The sequence below is a fragment of the Entelurus aequoreus genome, linkage group LG02 (assembly GCF_033978785.1).
Source record: "Entelurus aequoreus isolate RoL-2023_Sb linkage group LG02, RoL_Eaeq_v1.1, whole genome shotgun sequence".
Classification (NCBI taxonomy): Eukaryota; Metazoa; Chordata; class Actinopteri; order Syngnathiformes; family Syngnathidae; genus Entelurus; species Entelurus aequoreus.
Window position 1 is genome coordinate 50,745,907 of NC_084732.1, and position 24,573 is coordinate 50,770,479.

The window sequence follows — 24,573 nt, forward strand, 5'->3', positions numbered from 1 at the left end:
CTTCCAAATGAATAGGGAAAGTTGAAGGAAGAGGATGATGGAAGTACATAGTAGAGCACATCTTCCTGAGTGCATTGTCTTCGATGTCACTTCACTTTCAGCTGCTGCTTCTGCATGCTGTTTTAGGATGATGTGATATCTCATTTTGGAAAACAACACCTTCCAACTTTCTATGCAGTGAGGTGCCATACAGATATGCGCTGTGTGAAGATGATATAGTGCTATTACATCTTGTGATCAGTTTGTTACACAATTGAATGAGAATGAGCTAAGATTCATCACAGTAACAATGAATCCTCCAACGGCGAACGCAATCTGTTCCTTGACGCTGGTTGACATCCAAGTTGTTCTAATTTTGAACATAACATGATCATGTGCCATGAAATATAGAGCAAAACATTTTCCTGTCTCGTTTAATCACTATTGAGAGTTACAAAAGCCTTGTGACACTTTTCCCTGGTCCTGAGTCATCCTCACCCCAGTTATATTTGGGGTAGCTAAGCCCTCACCAGTGAGAAGTCTCGTCACAGACCACCAATGTAGATGGTGTTTTTATTTTAAATCGGTGATGCCCCTCGTGTACCCCTCTGTGACGATACTTAGCAGGTCAGACTGCAGATCTTGTGTCACAGGCTGAGGTGGTGAATATTGCAGCGTGTTGGGAGTCAGACATGCCTGGCTGCAGCACATGATGTGACGCAGCAAGTTTAGCTGTAGGGCAGCAGTTTTGTCGACGTTGACATCAATACACCAAGCGTGTCCCGGAGTTCCATTGTCACTTGACTGCAGTCTAATTTGAGAACAGTAGATGCCCTGTCTTGTTGCCTTATGCGTGTTTAGGCGGCGGAGAACGCTTGTGTGCTCCCTGTACAAAGGCTATGTTCTCCAAGATAACTTTTGCACCTGTTTCTCTGAGCTCATGTACTACAGCTTGTGCCTGATGTGTCATTCCCTCACTTGTAGTTTTCCTGGTTTCACTGAGTCCTGTGATTTAAAAAAGAAGATAGCCCTGACAATATTGATGTTGATCTCTAGGTATGAATGGTTGATGTGACTTTCAGGTGAGAGGAGCTAGCTTGTGATCAAGGATTCAGTACTCTCTGACAGGGAGGATAAGACTGGATAGAGCTGTAATTGAGCTTGCCTCTCTCAGCATCATATAGTGTACCCCTAAGCAAAGCCCTTAAGCTTTTCTTCTCTGAATAGTTAGCCAAGAAGTCTGTGCTTATACTGGTCAACTTCCAGGTGTAATTTTGTTTTACTGCATCAGGAATAGGGATGTGTACCGAATTTGGTACTTTTATTGGTACCAACTAGGCCTGGGCCGATAGCAAATTTTGCTCGACGATATATTGACCTACAAATTGCCGATAAACAATATTATTGCCAATGTTTATTTGAGACCAAATTAACCACTGATGTAATGACAATACATAATAATAATGGACGTATACTATATTTCAAATGCAATCAACTTGAGTTTCTCGTATATTTTGACTTTGTAATTGAAATGCAAACTAAAAAATAAAATATACTCTTGTCTGTAAGCAAAATTTTGCACTTGCACAGGCCAAATAACCACTCACTTGAAGCAGCTAAACTCATCTTCTCGCCATCACTCCACCGTACGGCTAAGTGTGTCCATTTTACATGTCCATACGCTCTGCACTTCAACAGTCACACACAGGATGTTGTATCAACTGTGATCTTCCGAGGTATGCGGTCTCAGGAGTGTTTATCTCTCCTTTTTGACAACAATGAATGGCATAGTTGGAATAGTTTAAGACAGGATCACAGCTATCGTCGTTTTTGGCTTGATTGTGTGCGTACCCTGACACACTCCCTCACAGCACCACAATGCAGGTTTAACAGATTTCCTGTAAGCTATTGTATCTGTTTGAATATGGTGGCATCCTGGTCAAAACCTTCAGGTTGAACAAGCCCTCTTTCTCTCCAGCCGTTTCCGCTCCTAATCTCTATTCCTTCCTTTTTCAATATTTTGCCTCTCTTCTGCTCTGTACTTCTTTGTCTCTTACGCCACAGCTTTCTCTGCTGTGGAGATGTCATTCTATTAATATGCACTATATGGGCAAAAGTATCGGGACACTTAGCCCTTACCCCAAGAAAATATATAATTGGTCGTAGGGTTGGGCGATGTGGCTGAAAATTATATCACGATATCTGTTTTTTGTATTGATCGATATTGATAATTATTGATACGTTTTATGACTTATTTAAGACTGCCAATAAATACAGTAAACCAATTTACCATTTACCAAGGGTGCTATTTATCAGTGGACAAGGTGTCTGGTTGTCAGGTAGGATGAGCTTGGCTAAGGTAATAAAATAATTGTACTGGATTTAAAGGTAGTTGCAGTTTTGAGACACTAGATGGCAGTAGTGTATAAACTATTGAACACTACACTGTAGTTCGGGAAGTTACTCATTAAACCGACACATTGGAAGTGTCAGGATGTTGCCGCACGGTCTGCATTAAAACCAACAAAACTAAAGACAAGTTTCTGTTATTGAGTTGATATATTAAGATATCACAGTTTCTCTTGTCACTCCATGCAGTGAATCCACAGCGAGACAGAAAGATGGCACAACCAACCTTGGTGATTGGTTGTTGGCATGTTTCTCTAATCGCTCAGTGAATATTATTACCTGATTGGCTGTTAGCGTGTTCCCCATTGCTCAGAGACACTTTCTGTCTTCTGTTTTACTGGCTTCCCAGAGCGCGAGTGGCTTCATGAAATGAATCTTGCTTCATCATTCCTGGTTTCTTCCGACTAAAAAATATAAATATGTATTGAAGGTTTTATCGAACACATTTTATATTGATATCGAATATGTGTCTATCGCGATATATATTGATATTGTTTTATCGGCCCAGCTCTAATTGGTTCCCTCTTTGCACCTTTATTGGCTTCCACTTGTATGTGAAGCATTACTAAACATTTTGGAGTGTATCATCTAGAACAGTGAGCCCATATGCAGTCTTGTCTTGTCAAACCTCTTTAGTATGTGTCAAAGAAATTAGTTGGAAAATATACTGCAGACCTCATATTAATCAAATGCTATTGTCATGTACTGATTTAAAAAAAACTGTGTAAAACAAAGCCCATTTGTGAGGTCCGGGGTCACTTATTGTTGAGCTGGCACAGAAAGAGGTTTTCCCAACATGTTTATACAAAGCTGGATCCAGACTTATCCACAATATCTTGATAGGTTGTCTCTACCTGTTTCCTGTCTTGCGGTAATGCTGTTGTATGTACTGAATGTGCTTTTTGTAGAACTAAGATATTTTTCTGAATTATTGACCTCGATTTTGGATTACGGACACTCTTGATTGCTTTCTGGAATACGACCCCTGCATGATTATTGGCCCTTCTTGGAGCACGTATTGGACTTGTTTGCTCTTGAGACAGAGCTGCGCCACCAAGCTCGCAGAGCGAAGCCGAGTCCAGCTATCTCCTGTCGGTCAAGACCCACGACCTGAGTGGTCAGTGCCAGCATGCCCCCCAAGAGGAATTCACCATCGAAAGAAGTCGAGGAAAAAAAACAAAAAAACACTTGACTTCTTGGCCGAAGAAGTGACGGCGGTCCGACCAAAAATCACTACATATTTTTTACTACTTGCTAGTGTTACTGTCTCTGATGAGTTATTGGGTAGAAATATGGGGAAATAATTACAAAAGTACTCTACATTCACTAACCATGATAAAGAAAAGATCAATTATAATAATACATAATGTTGGACATACAAACACTTTATTTATGAAATCAAAAATATTGAAATTTATCGATATTGTGAATTTGCAAACCGCTAAAAATATGTACAAAGAAAACTATAACCTGCTACCAGTGGGGCGGCGTGCCTCTGTTGGTAGGGCGGCCGTGCCATGTTGGATCCCTGCTTCAACCATCCTAGTCACTGCCCTTGTGTCCTTGGGTAAGATACTTTACCCACCTGCTCTCAGTGCCACCCACACTGGTTTAAATATAACTTAGATAATGGGTTTCACTATGTAAAGTGATTTGAGTCCCTAAAAAAAAGTGCTATATTAGTATAATATTAAAAAAATAATAAACAATACCCAAGAATGTACAACAATTCTTCTCAACAAAAGAGAAGAAATATAACCTCCTATAAAAATGTAATTTAAAACTGCGACCCCGAAGGGAATAAGCGGTAGAAAATGGATGGATGGATGGATGTATGCACGTGCAACACTTAAGACCTTTAGCATATCAGTATGTGGAATTAAATTATCGAATGGATTAAGCAAAGAAGTAAAAAAATTTACTAACTTGACGCAGTTTAAGAAACTATTCAAACACAAAAGTGTTTGCAATGTTTAAGGAAGAAGAACAATGATATTTATTGAAAATAAGATATCATACATCTCTATGTGAATCATAACTGACTTAACTATTTATGAAGAGAACTGTTGTAGTTAGATAACATTAATATAATTGCTATAAATTGAAAACAGGAAGTGAGCATATATGTGTAAGAAACTATGAAGTTGAAAAGGGGTAGGATTAAATAAGATCTGCTTCTTCCTACTCCTTTTCAAGCATTTGTAAAGAGAAATGGGAAAACATGTGATGTATTATGTTGAAACTAGCATGTTTAAAATAAACTTCAACCAACCAAATATATTGATAACATGAATAATTGGCATTCAGCATAGATTGTGATGTATCGTCCAATTCCTGTATAAATTATTAGGAAGTTTATACTGGTCTTTTCCAGGGGAAAAGTCATTGTAAAGACAATAAGTTAGTTTACATTTTTCTGAACAATTGCTTCACTGTCTAGCTGTATTCTTTAGTAGTCTGTTGTTTGCCTGTCTACATCTGATCCCTGCATTTTTTGTGGTTGTCTCACATGTTTGCACTGGAATACAACTGTTTCTTTAGAAAGTTGTTTAATGATGCTCGCTTCCTTTATGACTAGACACCCAATTAGCTTAGGCATTTCTTCTTGGTGGTTTTGAAAGACAATAAATGTTAACATGCCACTTGCAGCTCGATAAGTAAATAGTAGTGATGGGCAGGGCCGGCTCGAGATCATTTGACGCCCCAGGTGAGAGTGAATACCCCTATAATATACATCTATATCTATAATATAATGATAGATTGCAACCCATAATATATGTGCATTATTATCTCTTACTTCCTATTCCAGTAATAGTTATAATCTCTATACATATCTATTGCTAAAAATGCCAAACATCACTGAAAGCTACATTAGGATGAGCTGAAAGCTAATATTCATTATTTTCTCTTGCAGAATGATGTTGTTAGTAATAAAATACATTTAAGCACTCATTTACTATTTTAGATTAATGTCTTGAGAGTATTTAAAAAGAATTTTGGCAAAAGTTGGTCTGATATTCATTTAGATGTGTTACCATTGAGCATATAGTATATGTTGTATACTTTTTATCTAAAAAAGGATTGTTACTGCAGTCTGTTACAAATAAAAAATACTCACCTGGATCTACATGTTGAGTCTCTCTCACCAGCAAATATGCTGCTCCTGCTTGCTGTCTGAATAGATGCTATAGTGTAAAACACCAAATGGCATAAATATCATTTCTGCATGCATTGTAACTCTAAAGTATGTTTTCTGATATGATAAAAAATATTACATTCACTTTGTATTTGTTGATAAATAAAACAAAGATAATGGGAAGAAATTGCCCTGCAATCATATTCCATCCATCCATTTTCTATGGCTTGTCCCTCTCAGGCATGAAAATCAATCAATCAATCAATCAATGTTTATTTATACAGCCCTAAATCACAAGTAAATACATTGTAATAACATTTTTCTTTACGGCAACGCTCAGGTGAACACAGTATCACCTCTTCTGTAAATATTTTTTGATTACATCACATCGCAAATAGCATCCATTATTTCATTTTATTAATAGCTTACATTGCAGCCAAATGAGCCAATAACAATAAATACAGTTTAAGTTTGGGTTACCGACTTTTTACTCCTGTTTACTTAAGAAGTTCACCCAATTGAGCTTACAGTTACCGTATGCGTATGCGAACTACTCTCGCTGGTCCCTGAATAGGACAGGCAACAACAACCTGTTGCTACTGTAGTTAGCCCATATAAGAAAATTCAAGATCCTAACGCTAAAAAGGAATTAGCTAAATGTACAGTACATACATACATCTGCTTACAGCCCGTATTTCCCCATTCCTCCGCTTTATAGGCTGCACTGGATAACTTTGATGTTCCCATTTTCATCGTAAAAGATTATTAATCTGATAAAGTTGCTCCACTAGCCTTCGACTGTGATGCGACGTTGCGTCGCACTGAGTCCACAAGCAATAGCAGCATTAAATCAGTGCCGAAGGAGGCAGCGCGTCACGTCAGATCATAGGTTTGATTTTTTTTTTTAAAGAAAACGTTTCAATTAGGTGTACAGAGTGTGCATTATACATACATTTGTATTTAAGTATTTTTATTGTTATTCAAATTGTTGAATTTACATGGACACATTGCATGTCCTGCAAAATAAAGGATATAAAAAATTTTAATGTTCCATTTTGCGGGTCTATACTTTTTATTTAGTGGAAGATGCGGCAAAATGTCTCTTTTAATAGTAACGGTTGCAGACACCTTAAACAACACTGAAGCACAGATGCATCACGAAACCCAAGGAATGACACTGAGACCTCCGATACCTTGACCTATGTGTGGAAAAAAAGTGTTCTAAAAAACCCATGTGACCGTTACAGCGGCTGTGTCATTTGACTGTGAAGCACCAAAACTGTGTTAATCAATAAGCCCTTATTTTGCCTCAAAATTGGCAGCTCGTATTACATGGAGGAGGAGAAATGGCGTGCAATTTTTTTTTTAAAAGGAAAATTCGAAGTGTGTGGTCATTTTAATTTATAGCGCCAAATACGGTAAAGAAATATTCTTCTTTTCCTGTTTACAATTCGGCTCAGTGACCAGTGTTGCACATTATATATTCCTTTCTGCGCAGCTATTCGCTTGGAAAAAAAGAAAAACTAAACAAGGTAAATTTCAATATTACGTGGTTCGATTTATAGCGATCTTCTATAAAACGCGGTCGTGCAATGGACCGTGGTTTTTCGCCCGTTTTTTTTCCACCAGAGTCATCCGCATTGTTTTTCACCAAATAATGGACTATCAAAACTGTATGGACCTACTGGTTGATAGTGCCCACTCCATTTTGTGACATGGGAGCACAATCCACCATTCATGTCACGTCATGTGGGGGGCTATCCACCAAACAGCATCTTTGTCTTCGTCAACCCTCGCCGTTTGCCATCAGATGTGACAAATGTTTGTTTACTTTCAAGATGCCGTCAATGTTCGACTTTGCCGGGGTCTTTTTTTCTTTTGCCTGTCTACAACAGGACGAAAACTGAGCTTTTTGTTGTCGTTTCTGAAGCGGAACATTGACAAGTGTCCCCTTTGAAAAAAATGCATCCGTACAACTGTGACGAGACAGGATTACTCATCTCAACACTCAAGCAAGAACAAAGCACAACGCAGAGAAGTATTCAAACAATTTAAAGACACATAGTCACGCTACAGTTCACTGTCAGCAAGACAGGAATTCACAAACTTAAACCACTATGCCTTGGTAAATCTGCAAAGTTCCACTGTTTTCACTACATAAATTGGGATTATTTTATTATATTTTGAAACAAAGGGGTAATAAAAAAAAACGTATATATATTGCGCTCTTGGGAATAACGCAATCAGGATTAAATGGACCCCAACGACCGAACTTTGAGTGTAATAATTGTATTTGCAGGTCAAATGTAAAGCCTTTTTCTAATCCAGCAGATGGCAACCATTATGAAACACTGACACAGTGTCAGTGCAGTGGAACAATGTCCCTTGTGAATCAATAAAGTTTGTCTAAGTTTAAGTGTCAATACAGCTAGTGAGTGTGCCATATACTTACTGAGGCGCCATTTACCCGACACTAGTAAAAAGCTATGCAATCCAGAAACAGGGACATACTATTTGGTTTTTCCATGGAAGAATTCAAAATAACTGTTAAATCTGACTAGACCAATTAAGAATTTGGGTCACCGCCAGCAAACAGTATGAGCTCCAGTTAAAACTAAAAAGTGAATTTAACAAGTTTTAAGCAACAGATACAATCACACAGGTGTATTGGTGCTATTAAATCACATAATTTGTACACCATTCTGATGCTGTAGTATTGTATTATGTTTGCAGTTCTGCCAGCCAGGAGGTTGGAAGCTGTCCAGGGAGAGGAAAGCACCCACTTTCTTTACTGTTGTGTTGACGGATATCGAATCAGACCGACACTACTGTTCCTGCCTCACATTCTATGAGGCTGAGGTCAATTTGCAGGTAGGCTTGCATGCATGCAACTACACACACGCACACACATGCACAGACACTTTTCTTGATTTAAGGGTACATTGGTCATGTGACGTACACTCAAGAAGCTTCTATGTAACTGCAAATGCACCCTGCCTTACCCCTAAACTGCTGCACGTGCCACATTAATCCGGATCTACTGAAACCTCAAGTCTGCGTTATAGATCGCCACAATAGTAAAATTAATTTTGAGAACACTCCGTCTGATGTGTTTCCTTTATAATTCTTAAAAGCCTTTAGGGATATCTTGGTTGAGCAATATGATGTTTGTCATTTCTGTTTTCCATTTTGGGATTATCATTCTGTTTTTTATTGTTCTTTAGCACTGTGTTTTTACATGAATGAATGCATATGCGTGACATCTTCCTGAATTAGTTGAAAATAAAGTCCTGGTTGGACACAGCCTAATAAAAGGCATGCTGGATGCTGATAGAAAAGATCCAATGAACCTGTGCTCACCCTTTGCTTTGTGGTTCACTCATGGATACAAGTTTACATCCCCATCTATCATTAAACGCAACAGATGAAACTGGACTACATTAGTTTATGATCGTGAATTACCTTGTTCGAGTATCTCCCTGCCAAAAGCCTAGAAAATACCAAACTAATAGTTTCATTGTGTTTGCTGTTGTGAGAGGCCTTAACTGTTTCCTGTCACTCTGCCCACTGTGATGACACATCCGTTCACATCTGCAAGGCAGTCGTCAATCATATTCCAGTTAAATCAAAAATGATTGCTCAGTTGAATTTGAGATGGGACCTCGTATCACTAATTCACTATTTACAGAGTGGACAAGTCACTACAGAGGAATCTTTAGTATCAACACTTGTTAGCATTATTTCTTTTTTACTTAACAATTAAATTGTATGTGTGAATCACACCATTCTTCCTGTTCTACAACCAACCACAAATTTACCTGATTTAAAAGCACCAGTGACGCAGGCTATGGGGCAAATTACCACATCAAAGATGAATATTACATTTTTAGGGAGCCAAATTACATCCGTTGCTTTTTGTACAGGGTGTTAGGTTACTTAGCTGATTATCTTTATTTAGTTTGTTGTCGCTTATCCCTACACTTATGGTTAGCAGTCATCAGACTGCACTGTTGCCAGAAAAGAGAAGTGAGGGAAGCCTCCTGCCCGAGCACACTAGTTGAAGCTACACCTCTGGGCTGAAGCAGCAAGGCCCACCGCGTGCTGTGTCCAATTTTTGACAAAATTCCACCAGGGGGCTACTGCCCTCGACGCAGGGTTGCATGGCATTCTCCGTTTTTGACAGCTTGTTCCATTTTGGTGGTAAATGGTAAATGTGTTATACTTGTATAGCGCTTTTCTACCTTCAAGGTACTCAAAGCGCTTTGACACTACTTCCACATTCACCCATTCACACACTGATGGCAGGAGCTGCCATGCAAGGCCCTAACCACAACCCATCAGGAGCAAGGTTGGTAGAAGGTGGGGATCGAACCAGGAACCCTCAGGTTGCTGGCACGGCCACTCTCCCAACTGCACCACGCCAGTGGTAGCGCGTTCCGATTCCCTTTTCCCATCTCAGAACATTCTCCTAACAGCTGTATGTGAGCCCCCGGGGTCATTGCGTAGTCAACTCGCCTCTCTCCCATGGAAGGAAGAAGGGGGTTTATTGTCTGTCGATCCAACGACAAGATTGATAGTCAAATCAGACTTCTCTGAATCAAATCGTTGAATAGTCGACTATTCCAAAACTCCCCTAGATTCGGCAGATAAATTGATTATGCAAATTTATCACAAGTTGAAATCAATATTCCTACTTCTGGGCTTCAGAGGACAAAATAAAATCAAATAGAAACAATGTTTCCACGACCATTAATTTATTATGCCTCCTCAAATTTGTAAAATTGTAAAGTAGAAACTGTGATAATTGTATCATAGTTAATGTACAAACATTTTTCTTAATTAACTAGACTTGCTTCCTTTTTATTGTTGCTGTATATAACGAATTACACTGGGTTTTTTTAAAGCCCCACTTTAATTATTTCTTCTGTTTTAAGGTATTGTCGTCTAATCTACCAAAATTGTCAAACAGGCAGTAAAAATCTTTTTAATAGCATATTTTAATTATAGACAAACTTTCTCAACATTAACAGGAAGCTCTTTATAATAAACACAGCAACAAAAAGTCAAAGACTTCGCTAAGTTTTTTTCATTTTCCATGAGCACATTGTTGTTTAGTGAAAATGTGCCAACTACATTTTTATTACCTCCTTGAATTGTTCTCATACCCTGACAGTTGTTTATGAATTGATCGACACATACGTATATTGTATGTTTCATATTCTTTAACTAATGTAAAACAGTCAAAGAGTTACAGTATTGGTATTTATCATAAAGCACAATAGCACCTTTTTCTTTTAGTCCACAACCTGATAAGGAGTCCGGGCTATATTTGGCCTTGTCCAGACATCGTTTTCCAACAAAACAAAGACACATTCCTCAATTCTACTTAAAGCACTGAAGATCCTCTCAAAACATGATGTTTTTGAGCATTTTAATCCTTTCTGCCTACTTTATTTCCAGAGAGAGCCCAGACAGGCGGTGAGGTAATGTTTAGGGTCTAATATGAACCAAATCCTAAGAATAATGATGGAATATAACCCCCATCTAAAATAGATATTTGGGAGGTGGTTGTTATACTTGATAGACCTGAGATACGTCTGGCATGTTGTGATTGTCTTAAAGAAATATACCGGATTGTGATGCAGGCTTTAGTCAGGAATGAACATCGCAAGGTTGGCGCATGACTGTCCTAATTGGAAGATTCACAAAAGATTACTTGTATAATGATTTTACAGCAATGTTGTGCGCAAGTGGTTTGATCATGGCCTTCATTACTTTTGCTTTTCTGATTTCATAAATCATGATATGATTTTGCTTAACACTAGAGAATAAAAACATAGAACATTGTGCAGCTGTTCTGGTCTCCGGTCTATTAGCATTGATGTTTTGCATTTTTCTGTAATCGTCTGGGACTCAACATTAATCTACTGGATTATTCTCCCAGGGTTAGGTGTTCAATATGGAAATACTTGGATCAAATATGATAAAAATAATTATCTTTAATAAATCAAAGAGACAAATATTATCTTAGCCAGCCAAACGCTGTAGCTTGTCTAATGCAAGTTTTGTTACTTCCGACAGGGATGTTGGGTTTGATTTTAGTCATCTCTAAAAGTAAAAACTACATTGCTTCAAATGTAATAAATGTATGTGTTAAATGCAGGTGAATAAACACGACGTCTATTTTGGTTCACAACTTTTAATCCACTGACGCACAGAGGTAAAACCGGAAACACTCTATCCCCTCTTCCCGCCCACAAACACTGCGCATGCGTTAACCCAGTATATGGAGAAACATGTTAACAGTATGCTATCACCAATGACACTATGGCACTTACAACCAAATTACAACTTTACCTTTTTTATAATCTATATAGAAACAGACCATCATCATCATATTTGCTATCAAAAATATAAACGAAATACAATGATTTGCAAATAATTTTCTACCCATATTCAGTTGAATATGCTACAAAGACAACATATTTGATGTTCAAACTGATAAACTTTTTTTTTTTTTTCAAATAATCATTAACTTTAGAATTTGATGCCAGCAACACGTGACAAAGAAGTTGGGAAAGGTGGCAATAAATACTGATAAAGTTGAGGAATGCTCATCAAACACTTATTTGGAACATCCCACAGGTGAACAGGCAAATTGGGAACAGGTGGGTGCCATGATTGGGTATAAAAGTAGATTCCATGAAATGCTCAGTCATTCACAAACAAGGATGGGGCGAGGGTCACCACTTTGTCAACAAATGCGTGAGCAAATTGTTGAACAGTTTAAGAAAAACCTTTCTCAACCAACTATTGCAAGGAATTTAGGGATTTCACCATCTACGGTCCGTAATGTCATCAAAGGGTTCAGAGAATCTGGAGAATTCACTGCACGTAAGCAGCTAAGCCCATGACCTTCGACCCCTCAGGCTGTACTGCATCAACAAGCGACATCAGTGTGTAAAGGATATCACCACATGGGCTCAGGAACACTTCAGAAACCCACTGTCAGTAACTACAGTTGGTCGCTATATCTGTAAGTGCAAGTTAAAACTCTCCTATGCAAGGCGAAAACCGTTTATCAACAACACCCAGAAACGCCGTCAGCTTCGCTGGGCCTGAGCTCATCTAAGATTGACTGATACAAAGTGGAAAAGTGTTCTGTGGTCTGACGAGTCCACATTTCAAATTGTTTTTGGAAACTGTGGACGTCGTGTCCTCCGGACCAAAGAGGAAAAGAACCATCCGGATTGTTATAGGTCGCAAAGTTGAAAAGACAGCATCTGTGATGGTATGGGGGTGTATTAGTGCCCAAGACATGTGTAACTTACACATCTGTGAAGGCGCCATTAATGCTGAAAAGTACATACAGGTTTTGGAGCAACATATGTTGCCATCCAAGCAACGTTACCATGGACGCCTCTGCTTATTTCAGCAAGACAATGCCAAGCCACGTGTTACATCAACGTGGCTTCATAGTAAAAGAGTGCGGGTACCAGACTGACCTGCCTGTAGTCCAGACCTGTCTCCCATTGAAAATGTGTGGCACATTATGAAGCCTAAAATACCACAACGGAGACCCCCGGACTGTTGAACAACTTAAGCTGTACATCAAGCAAGAATGGGAAAGAATTCCACCTGAGAAGCTTAAAAAATGTGTCTCCTCAGTTCCCAAACGTTTACTGAGTGTTGTTAAAAGGAAAGGCCATGTAACACAGTGGTGAACATGCCCTTTCCCAACTACTTTGGCACGTGTTACAGCCATGAAATTCTAAGTTAATTATTATTTGCAAAAAATAAATAAAGTTTATGAGTTTGAACATCAAATATCTTGTCTTTGTAGTGCATTCAATTGAATATGGGTTGAAAAGGATTTTCAAATCATTGTATTCCGTTTATATTTACATCTAACACAATTTCCCAATTCATATGGAAATTGAGTTTGTAATTGTTAGGTGACTATGCACACAAAAAAGCAATTGTAATCGCCCAGTGGCTAAACGGGGGGAAAAACTAGTATCTTGCTGGATGCGCTGGCTTGCTAAAAAATTATCGCTTAAATTATAACAGTATTTGTATTTTAAATATTTATTCGGTTTTAAGAAATAATGAAATAACTTCCCAATCTAAACGTGTTATAAGTGTGATTTATCAATGAGTTCAGCAAAGTAAATGCGGTCAGCAAAGTAGGACATTTCTTGTCACCCTCTTACTTCCTCCATGAGAATGGCAGGTGAACAGCTGATATTACTACTGCTGACGTACCACACCCCACGTGACTCGCATGTCCACCAATCAACAAATGACAAGCTAATCAGAGGTACAAGGCTGAACTTCTCTGTTTGTGTATTAAAGTTAAAGTTAAAGTACCACTGATAGTCACACACACACTAGGTGTGATGAAATGTGTGCTCTGCTTTTGACCCATCACCTTGTTCCACCCCCTGGGAGGTGAGGGAAGAAAGCAGTGAGCAGCAGCCTGCGCCGCGCTCGGGAATCATTTTGGTGATTTAACCCCCGATTCCAACCCTTGATGCTGAGTGCCAAGCAGGGAGGTAATGGGTCCCATTTTTATAGTCTTTGGTGTGACTCAGCAGGGGTTTGAATGCACGACCTACTGATCTCAGGACACTCTAACCACAAGGCCACTGAGCAGGCTTGTATGTATGCTAGCGGCCCGACGTGACGTCATCACATCACATGTGCTGCAGTGTTTACAGAAATAAACATGGCAATGTTAAGGATTTTGTGTAAACAAAGTCAACATTTTCTGAATCAAATGAATGTGCGCAGAAGATAAAGAAGGAAGATGGCAAGCATTTTTGCTTTCGCAGTTTGTGACACATTTGCTTTGATGACTGCCCTGAAGAGCGTGAGAGGTGTGGCGTGCTTGACGGGAGTTCCTAAAACATATTATTTTTGCCTTTTTTATGCTCATTTGCCAACTATTTATTTTGCATCCCGTCTATTTTGGCGAATAATTATGACACTCTTTGATGACGTATTGAACACGACTCGATTGTTCAAACTGCAGTCGCATGGGATACATATCTGATTTATATTCACATACGAAAGAGGACTGGATCGAATCAAAAAAACTAATTACACTGTTCAAATTGACATGAAAAAATCTGATACAGGTCACAAAAAAATTGGAATTGACCTGGAGTGTGAACAAGGCCAAAATAAATAAAATCTATATTATTTTGTATATTTTTAAAGGCCTACTGAAATGATTTTTTTTTATTTAAACGGGGATAGCAGATCCATTCTATGTGTCACACTTGATCATTTCGCGATATTACCATATTTTTGCTGAAAGGGTTTAGTAGAGAACATCGACGATAAAGTTTTGGTCGCTGATAAAAAAGCCTTGCCTGTACCGGAAGTAGCGTGACATCACAGGTTGAAGGGCTCCTCACATTTCCCCATTGTTTACACCAGCAGCGAGGGCGATTCGGACCGAGAAAGCGACGATTACCCCATTAATTTGAGCGAGGATGAAAGATTTGTGAATGAGGAACGTGAGAGTGAAGGACTAGAGTACAGTGCAGGACGTATCTTTTTTCGCTCTGACCGTAACATAGGTACAAGGGTTCATTGGATTCCACACTTTCTCTTTTTTCTATTGTGGATCACGGATTTGTATTTTAAACCACCTTGGATACTATATCCTCTTGAAAATGAGAGTCGAGAACGCGAAATGAACATTCACAGTGACTTTTATCTCCACGACAATACATCGGCGAAGCTCTTTAGTTACGGAGATAACTAAAGTATATATAATAATATATATAACGTGATAGCATCGAGCTTAAATGCAGATAGAAACAAAATAAATAAACCCCTGACTGGAAGGATAGACAGAAAATCAACAATACTATTAAACCATGGACATGTAACTACACGGTTAATGCTTTCCAGCCTGGCGAAGCTTAACAATGCTGTTGCTAACAACGCCATTGAAGGTAACTTAGCTACGGGACCTCACGGAGCTAACGTGATAGCATCGGGCTTAAATGCAGATAGAAACAAAAGAAATAAACCCCTGACTGGAAGGATAGACAGAAAATCAACAATACTATTAAACCATGGACATGTAACTACGCGGTTAATGCTTTCCAGCCTGGCGAAGCTTAACAATGCTGTTGCTAACAACGCCATTGAAGCTAACTTAGCTACGGGACCTCGTCAGAGCTATGATAAAAACATTAGCACTCCACCTACACCAGCCCTCATCTGCTCATCAACACCCGTGCTCACCTGCGCTTCAGCGATCGACGGAGCGACGAAGGACTTCACCCGATCATAGATGCGGTCGGCGGCTAGCATCGGATAGCGCGTCTGCTATCCATCTCAAAGTCCTCCTGGTTGTGTTGCTGTAGTCCTTCGCTAATACACCGATCCCACCTACAGCTTTCTTCTTTGCAGTCTTCATTGTTCATTAAACAAATTGCAAAAGATTCACCAACACAGATGTCCAGAATACTGGGGAATTTTGCAATGAAATCAAAGCTTTTTGTATTGGATCCAATGGGGTCCGAATACTTCCGTTTTAACCATTGACATCACGCGCATACGTCATCATACATAGACGTTTTCAACCGGAAGTTTCGCGGGAAATTTAAAATTGCACTTTATAAGTTAACCCGGCCGTATTGGCATGTGTTGCAATGTTAAGATTTCATCATTGATGTATAAACTATCAGATTGCGTGGTCGGTAGTAGTGGGTTTCAGTAGGCCTTTAAATCCATGGGCCGTTAAACTGTTTCATTAAGATAGCTTCTTCTTTTGTATTCTAGGGTTCAAAAAGTATCGAAGTTGATGGGGATGACGATGAAGAAGTGGAAGATGATGGCTTGATCCAACCAGCTCAAGTGTTTGCACCAAAAAGCCTCATACTCGTCTCCAGATTGGATTATCCAGAAATATTCAGGGTAAATAGGTACTATTTGCTGGCATCTTGCTCTAGAAGATGTTTTTATTAGAAATTCCTGTTTCTGTCTGTTTGCTAAAGAATAAGCGCACACTTTAATAAAATAAGATCAAAGCATGTGTTTTTTTTGGGAATGTGGTTTCAGGCTATTATACCATTTAATCTTAGACACAACACAGTTCACTTTTTTTTTTCAAAGTGTGTTTTAGGAACCACTTCTGATTAAATGCAGTTAATTAGTTTAAATATTGTTTACTGTATGTCAAAACTCACAACAATGAGTACACTTATCACATTTTTGTAACTATTTTATTATAACTTCCATGGTACAATAGTAATACTATATAACTGGAACTTGGTAATGACTTAGAATAACTGGGTTACAGCAGTATAGTCATTATTAAAAATTTGAGTTGAGAAAAAAAAAAGTTAATTTAAAATTCCAAAAATTGCATATTGAGCTTGCAGTGCATCAACACTTTGCGGGATGGGGGTGCAAAAGTCGTCCCTGAGTTACAGTCAGCTCAAAACATGACTTTAAAAAAGACCGATGAGGAATTGTGTCTTTTCTGACTTATACATCTTTAAAGTTCATGCATTTTGGTGAGAGCTTGCACCAGTTTTAGATCCTTCTGTTCACTGGGTTTTGCAGTGTTGTGACTTCACCGCAAGGTGGACGTACTTATTTGGACATATACAGTAAGTAAAGCTCTCAGCCATTGGGAGAGGAGATCCTTTAGGCTTAAGGAAAACACAAAAAAAGGTAGGAAACATGCAGTGACATAAAGGCTGGTCAAAGTGACTGTTTTTTATGCAGGTCTGTATCGCTTTGTCAGTGGGTAGGTGTACCTAATAGTGTGATTGGCTGCAGCTATATAAATGTTTATGAAATTTATTTGACCGTGTGTGGGGGAAAAAATAGCAACGACGACGACATCAACATATATATTTAAACATCGTACATTTTCAAAAGATGAATTCTAGTGTGTGAATGTGAGTGTGAATGTTGTCTGTCTATCTGTGTTGGCCCTGCGATGAGGTGGCGACTTGTCCAGGGTGTACCCCGCCTTCCGCCCGATTGTAGCTGAGATAGGCTCCAGCGCCCCCCGCGACCCTAAAGGGAATAAGCGGTAGAAAATGGATGGATGGAATTCAGATATACTTTTGGAGAGGGTGGGGCATGGTTTCATATGCAATTAGACTCAAAGAAGGGGTTATGAATGTGGCTGTGGACCAAAGTTCAGGCAAAATTTACATCAACGCATATACAATACATAATATATAGACCACAAGGAAGTGTTTTAAATTTAGAGTAAAATTATCATAGATCCCCTTTAATTTTTTTTTTTTTTTAACCAATATCATAGCATTAAACATTGTTCAATTAAGTATTGTGATATATTGCCATATCAATATTTTTCCCAACCTTTGTAGCCATCTATTTAGACAATGGCTTTGGGGTGAGTCAATTTCTGTAGCTAGTACATCAATGCTGCAATACAAACTGAACACTACTTCATACTTTCTATAGTGTTGTCCCCTGAAGATCTACTGTACTGGCATTAAAGATTGCTGAAATATGAGGGGTGTATTCACTTGTGCAAGATAATACTGTATTTCATTACAATTCCAGAACATTTAGCAATCCAGAACATTTAGCAATATGTTGAATTCACCCTGTCTCCTGTTGTTCTTTCAGGGTTGTTTGGGACTGATCTACACTGTATACATTGATAGTTTGAGTTTTCCTTTGGAGGGTTTGGTGGCCAATCTCTTTATATTCCATGTTCCAATGGCTGGCGGATCCCAGGTATGTCTTGCTTAAAAAACTGAACATGTTTTTTATGGTTTATTTGTGGTGACTCTCAGGAATTATTGTATCCTACAGGGGGAAAGCTAAGGGATACTATGACTAACTATATCATTCTAACAATATTATTGTAGGTTCATCAAACATATTAGATATACAAATAAATGTGTAAGTGTTCCTTTTTATTTGTCTTACAATTGCATTTATTTTGAACATTAGCGTAATAATTTATTTGGAATCAAGATGTGTAACTCGTGAACAATATTTCATTTGTCAATATTAACTATTTAATTGTGTAACAAGTTGAATGCTCGCCTATTTTTGCATGCGTGATTATGATAATAACGAGTATTTTTTTTACCCAGAAAAAAGTAAGGTTGTACAAGTCTTTGATTCAAATAATAGGATAAAGGATACAATATTAGGGCTATATAAATAAACATTGATTGATTGATTGATTGAATATACTACTTGCTTACTTTAAGCTGTCAATTATGGTGTTTTTAGAAGAACCCATAGCAGAAAAGTGTAGAATGTTTACCGCCACAAGATACTTGACTTTGACATGTCATCATTATGTTAAAGTAACATTTAGAATTATGACATTAACTTGTACATTGTGCTTCCATCTATTGGAAACATACAAATTCTCCTCCCAAGTTTTGTGTTCAGCTCCTGTTCAAACTGTTGTTTTATATGCTGTAAGAGGAAAGAATTTGGAATGTCCCCAGCATGACGCCACTTCAATTCGGCACTCCTGTGAGCCTTTAGGTAGGGGAAGAAACATTAGTCAAACTAGCACATAGTAAAACTTACAGGTATGTAAAGACTTGGATGAATGAAGAATGCAGTTTTCTCTTAGCCTGTAAACTTAACTTTGTCAGTGCATCTTTGAAGGCACTACCCACCATTGTTATGCAACCTGTGATTACTATTGCATCAGCAATTTGATCCATCAAGCATCAGTGTTGCACACTTTGTAGAACAAAAACATGTGTATCATTGAACTATGCTGTTTATGCAGCATGTCATGTTGTGTTTAACATGTGCAGTATCTGTGTGTTGATGCAACACTGACTTAAGTTCATTATGCTTTTTTCCAGATATAAAGTCAATGAAGAGACAATGGCCGCATTTATTCTATCCCAGTTTTCTGACTTTTGTTGTGTATGTTTTTATGTACAGAAATTGTTTAGCTTGGGAGCAGGCGACCGGCAGCTCATCCAGACACCTCTGAATGACACACTACCTGTCACATGCAAGAGCGTTGCTCTGCTCTTCCAGCAGCTAGGTGCGTCCTGACACTTCAGCGACAAATAAGTAATTAGAATAGAATAGAAAGTACTTTATTGATCCCTGGGGGAAATTCAGCACCACAGTTCGCTCACAATAGACAATAATAATGATAAATAATAATATAATATATAAAATATATTGTATATATAATGTATAGTATATAAATGATATAAATATATTTTACATATACTCTACATTTAAGTGCAGTCAAGGAACATATGCATTATACAGTCTGATGGCTGTCGGTATGAAGGACCTCCTGTGTCGTTCCGTGTTGCATTTTGGGAGTCTGAGCCTTCCACTGGACGTGCTCATTCTCTCCGCAAGGTCCGAGTGTAGTGGGTGGGAGGTGTTGTCCATAATGGCTTGGAGCTTTGCTAGACTTCTCCTCTCTGACACCACCGCCAGAGAGTCTAGCTCCACTCCCACCACGCTAATGGCCTTCTCTACCAACTTGTCCAGTCTGTTTGCATCCCTCGCTCTCAGCCCGCTGCCCCAGCAGGCCACGGCGTACAAGAAGGCGCCCGCCACCATCGACTCGTAGAACATCTTCATCATCTTTGTACAGACGTTGAAGGATCCTAGCCTCCTGAGAAAGGCTAGGATCTCTGTCACTTCTTGTAGAGTGCCTCAGCGTGTTTTGACCCATTCAGCTTGTTGTCGATGTGTACTCCGAGGTATTTATAATCCTCAACCATGTCCACAATGATCCCCCTGATGGATCACCTCCTTCCCAGGTCCACAACCAGCTCCTTGGTCTTCGTCACATTGAGCTGTAGGTGGTTCTTTCCACACCATGTGACAAAGTCCTCCACCAGTGCTATGTATTCCTCATCATCACCATCCTCAATACACCCCACTATCGCAGAGTCATCAGAAAACTTCTGAAGGTGGCAGGACTCTGAGTGATAGTGGAAATCGGTGGTGTAGATGGTGAAGAGGAAGGGGGAGAGGACTGTGCCCTGTGGGGTCCCGGTGTTGCTGACCAGCCTGTCAGACACACAGTCCTGCAGTCGCACGTACTGTGGTCTGTCAGTCAGGTAATCAACAACCCAGGACACCAAGGGGGCCTCCACCTGCATCGTCTCCAACTTCACACCCAGTAGCCCTCTTATTATCCAATTATTTGACAGGAATACTATGAAACAGGTTCGGCTCTGGTTTGCTTTTTGCATTGTGTGATTGCTTGCCAATACCAAGCTCAGGATGCTGCAGCAATCACTCACTATGTTTCCATGCACTAAATTAGTCTGATTTCTCAAATAGTTTGGTTTTCTGTATTTTCCAACATTCCATGTGAAGTCCCAGTCACTATGTTTCCATGCACCAAATTAGTATGATTTCTCAAAAAGTTATTTGTTTTTGTATTTTCACACCTACATGTGAAGTCCCCAAGTCCATGCACACGCTATAATGTGACTATTGGTCATACGCCGTGTGCCTCCCGTACACTGGGGGCACTTATTTCCTTTTAGAGCGGATTGATGTATTGCTTTTGGGGTTGACCTATGATGTCACACTAGGCATCTGCGGCACTTTACAAGTCAACCTGGCAAATGCAGCATGAAAATATTTGTGTGTGCCTTCTACCTTGCCTCGTAATATTCCTGCTTCATTATCTTACGTCATACTTGCCAACCCTCCCGGTTTTACCGGGAGACTCCCGGTATTCAGCGCCTCTTCCGATAACCTCCCGGCAGAAATTTTCTCCCTACAAACTCCCGGTCTTCAGCCGGAGCTGGAGGCCACGCCCCCTCCAGCTCAATGCGGACCTGAGTGGGGACAGCTTGTTCTCACGTCCGCTTTCCCACAATATAAACAGCTTGCCTGCCCAATGACGTCATAACATCTACGTCTTTTAGAGAGTAGAGTGCACAACTGCGCACACAACAAGGAGACGAAGCAGAAGAACGAGGTTACAGACATGGCGACACCGTCGACGAGCAAGATGGAAAAATACGCTTGCAAGTTCCAAAACGAATGGAAACAAGAATTTCAGTTCATCCAGGACAGTTCGAAGGGGAAGGGGTATGTTGCCTCTACATTTTGTAGAACAGACTTCTCCATTGAACACGGTGGCCGAAATGATATACTCAGTCATGAACGGAGAAGTTAAACAGGACAATACTGCCATCTACTGGATAGCCTCCGGACCACTGAAATTCAAGTATTTATTTATATGTATAATAAAATAAATATATATATATACAGCTAGAATTCACTGAAAGTCAAGTATTTCATACATATATATATATATATATATATGTATATATATATATATATATATATATATATATATATATATATATATATATATATATGTATATGTATATATATATATGTATATATGTATATATATATATATATATATATATATATATATATATATATATATATATATATATATATATATATATATGTGTGTATGAAATACTTGAGTTGGTGAATTCTAGCTGTAAATATACTCCCCTATTAACCACACCCTTAACCACACCCCCGACCACGCCCCCTCCCCCCACCTCCCGGTATCGGAGGTCTCAAGGTTGGCAAGTATGTCTTACGTCTCACTTGTCAGTAGTCCTAATGAAGCCGCAGTGTCGTACATTGCCTTCGCTACTTTTTCAAATAAATGGGTTTATTTTTTTCTCCCATCAATGCACTTCAAAATGTTAGCAAATAAACAGTCTCCTCGTTATTCCAATTGCTGCCTTTGTTTTTATTAAATGGAATCTGCTACTGGGTTATATTCCGCGTGATACGAAGGGTCCTCTGTAGCGGCACACACCCACTCGAGAGATCTGGTTTGAAACCGTTTAATCTTGGTGTGTTAGTCCGACTTTTCGAAAACTGAAAGATCAGATGCCATGAGTTGGAGGCTGCTTATTTAAAACTATTGGAGAAATCGGAAAAATTTAGTGCCTAGACACATACTGACTGCATATACTAAAACTGTTCTTTATTTAACTTGTGCTAATAGTTTGAACTGTATAGCTCTTCTCCTAAAGTAATATCAAATAGTATCTTGAAATATTATATTTAAATCATATTCCTAAAATCCCCATTTGGGTTTATTTAATTTTGCATTGTTGTTTTGACATAATGTGGTGTAAAGGAATTCTGTCTTATCGGCTTTTTGAGCCCCAATTCTTCTGGCTCAATTGCAATTGCAGATCTTATAGTCAGATGACTTTTGGATTAATTCTATTGTAGACGTGTTTGAGGCAAGATTATATGTTTTTGTTCTCCCTCATTGATTCTATAATTTGGTCTAAGCTGCAACAAGCACATGATTAAGATTTGATAAAGTTTGTTGAGCTCACGGTGCTCAGTTTGCACAACATGTTAATCTTTTGTACCTTAAAGGCCTACTGAAATGAATTTTTTTTATTTAAACGGGGATAGCAGATCTATTCTATGTGTCATACTTGATCATTTCGCGATATTGCCATATTTTTGCTGAAAGGATTTAGTATAGAACAACGACGATAAAGATTGCAACTTTTGGTATCTGATAAAAAAAAGGCTTGCACCTACCGGAAGTAGCGTGACGTAGTCAGTTGAACATATACGCAAAGTTCCCTATTGTTTACAATGATGGCCGCATGAAGTGAGAGAGATTCGGACCGAGAAAGCGACAATTTCCCCATTAATTTGAGCGAGGATGAAAGATTTGTGGATGAGTAAAGTGCAAGTGAAGGACTAGTGGGGAGTTGAAGCTATTCAGATAGGGAAGATGCTGTGAGAGCCGGGGGTGACCTGATATTCAGCTGGGAATGACTACAACAGTAAATAAACACAAGACATATATATACTCTATTAGCCACAACACAACCAGGCTTATATTTAATATGCCACAAATTAATCCTGCATAAAAACACCTGCGTGTTTGTTATGCTAGCTCCTAGCTCCTCTGCTAGCTCCTAGCTCCATAGAACACGCCAATACAATTCAAACACCTGATCAACACACACAATCACTCAGCCCAAAAGACCGTTTACCTAACCCAAGGTTCATAAAGCTTATATATTTTTAAAAAGTTACGTACGTGACGCGCACATACGGTCAAGTTATCGAATGTTTAGCAGCCAAGGCTGCATACTCACAGTACCTGATATTCAGCTGGGAATGACTACAACAGTAAATAAACACAAGACATATATATACTCTATTAGCCACAACACAACCAGGCTTATATTTAATATGCCACAAATTAATCCTGCATAATAACACCTGCGTGTTTGTTATGCTAGCTCCTAGCTCCTCTGCTAGCTCCTAGCTCCATAGAACACGCCAATACAATTCAAACACCTGATCAACACACACAATCACTCAGCCCAAAAGACCGTTCACCTAACCCAAGGTTCATAAAGCTTATATATTTTTAAAAAGTTACGTACGTGACGCGCACGTACGGTACGGTACGTGTTATGCTAGCTCCTAGCTCCTCTGCTAGCTCCTAGCTCCATAGAACACGCCAATACAATTCAAACACATGATCAACACACACAATCACTCAGCCCAAAAGACCGTTCACCTAACCCAAGGTTCATAAAGCTTATATATTTTAAAAAAGTTACGTACATACGCAAAAAAAAGCCAAAGCTGCATACTCACAGTAGCACGTCTGCGTCTTTGTCATCCAAATCAAAGTAATCCTGGTAAGAGTCTGTGTTGTCCCAGTTCTCTACAGGCGTCTGTGTATCCAAATCAAAAGTCCTCCTGGTTAGAGTCTCTGTTATCCGAGTTCTTCCATCTTGACTGCATCTTTCGGGAATGTAAACAAAGAAGCGCCGGCTGTGTACTGTTGTGGCTGACTACGTTCGAAAAATACGTCCATTTCGCACCGACAACTTTCTTCTTTGCTTGCTTGGCTTCCTTCTCCATAATGCAATGAACATGATTGAAACAGATTCACGAACACAGATGTCCAGAATACTGTGGAATTATGAAATGAAAACAGAGCTTTTTCGTATCGGCTTCAATGTGGAAGGCATACCCGTGTTCGC

At 39.1% G+C, this 24,573-nt stretch overlaps 1 protein-coding gene across 5 annotated transcripts in view; it reads left to right on the plus strand.

The window, feature by feature from the left end:
• The window catches only part of sbf2 (SET binding factor 2), a 259,041-nt gene that overhangs the window by 117,495 nt on the left and 116,973 nt on the right, over positions 1–24,573 (plus strand). For all 5 annotated transcript variants that reach the window (XM_062028691.1, XM_062028699.1, XM_062028716.1 and 2 more), the window contains 4 exons: positions 8,258–8,395; positions 16,328–16,462; positions 18,161–18,271; positions 19,457–19,562. In XM_062028691.1, coding sequence (XP_061884675.1) covers positions 8,258–8,395; positions 16,328–16,462; positions 18,161–18,271; positions 19,457–19,562 — 490 coding nt within the window. The remainder of the gene's footprint in view (positions 1–8,257; positions 8,396–16,327; positions 16,463–18,160; positions 18,272–19,456; positions 19,563–24,573) is intronic.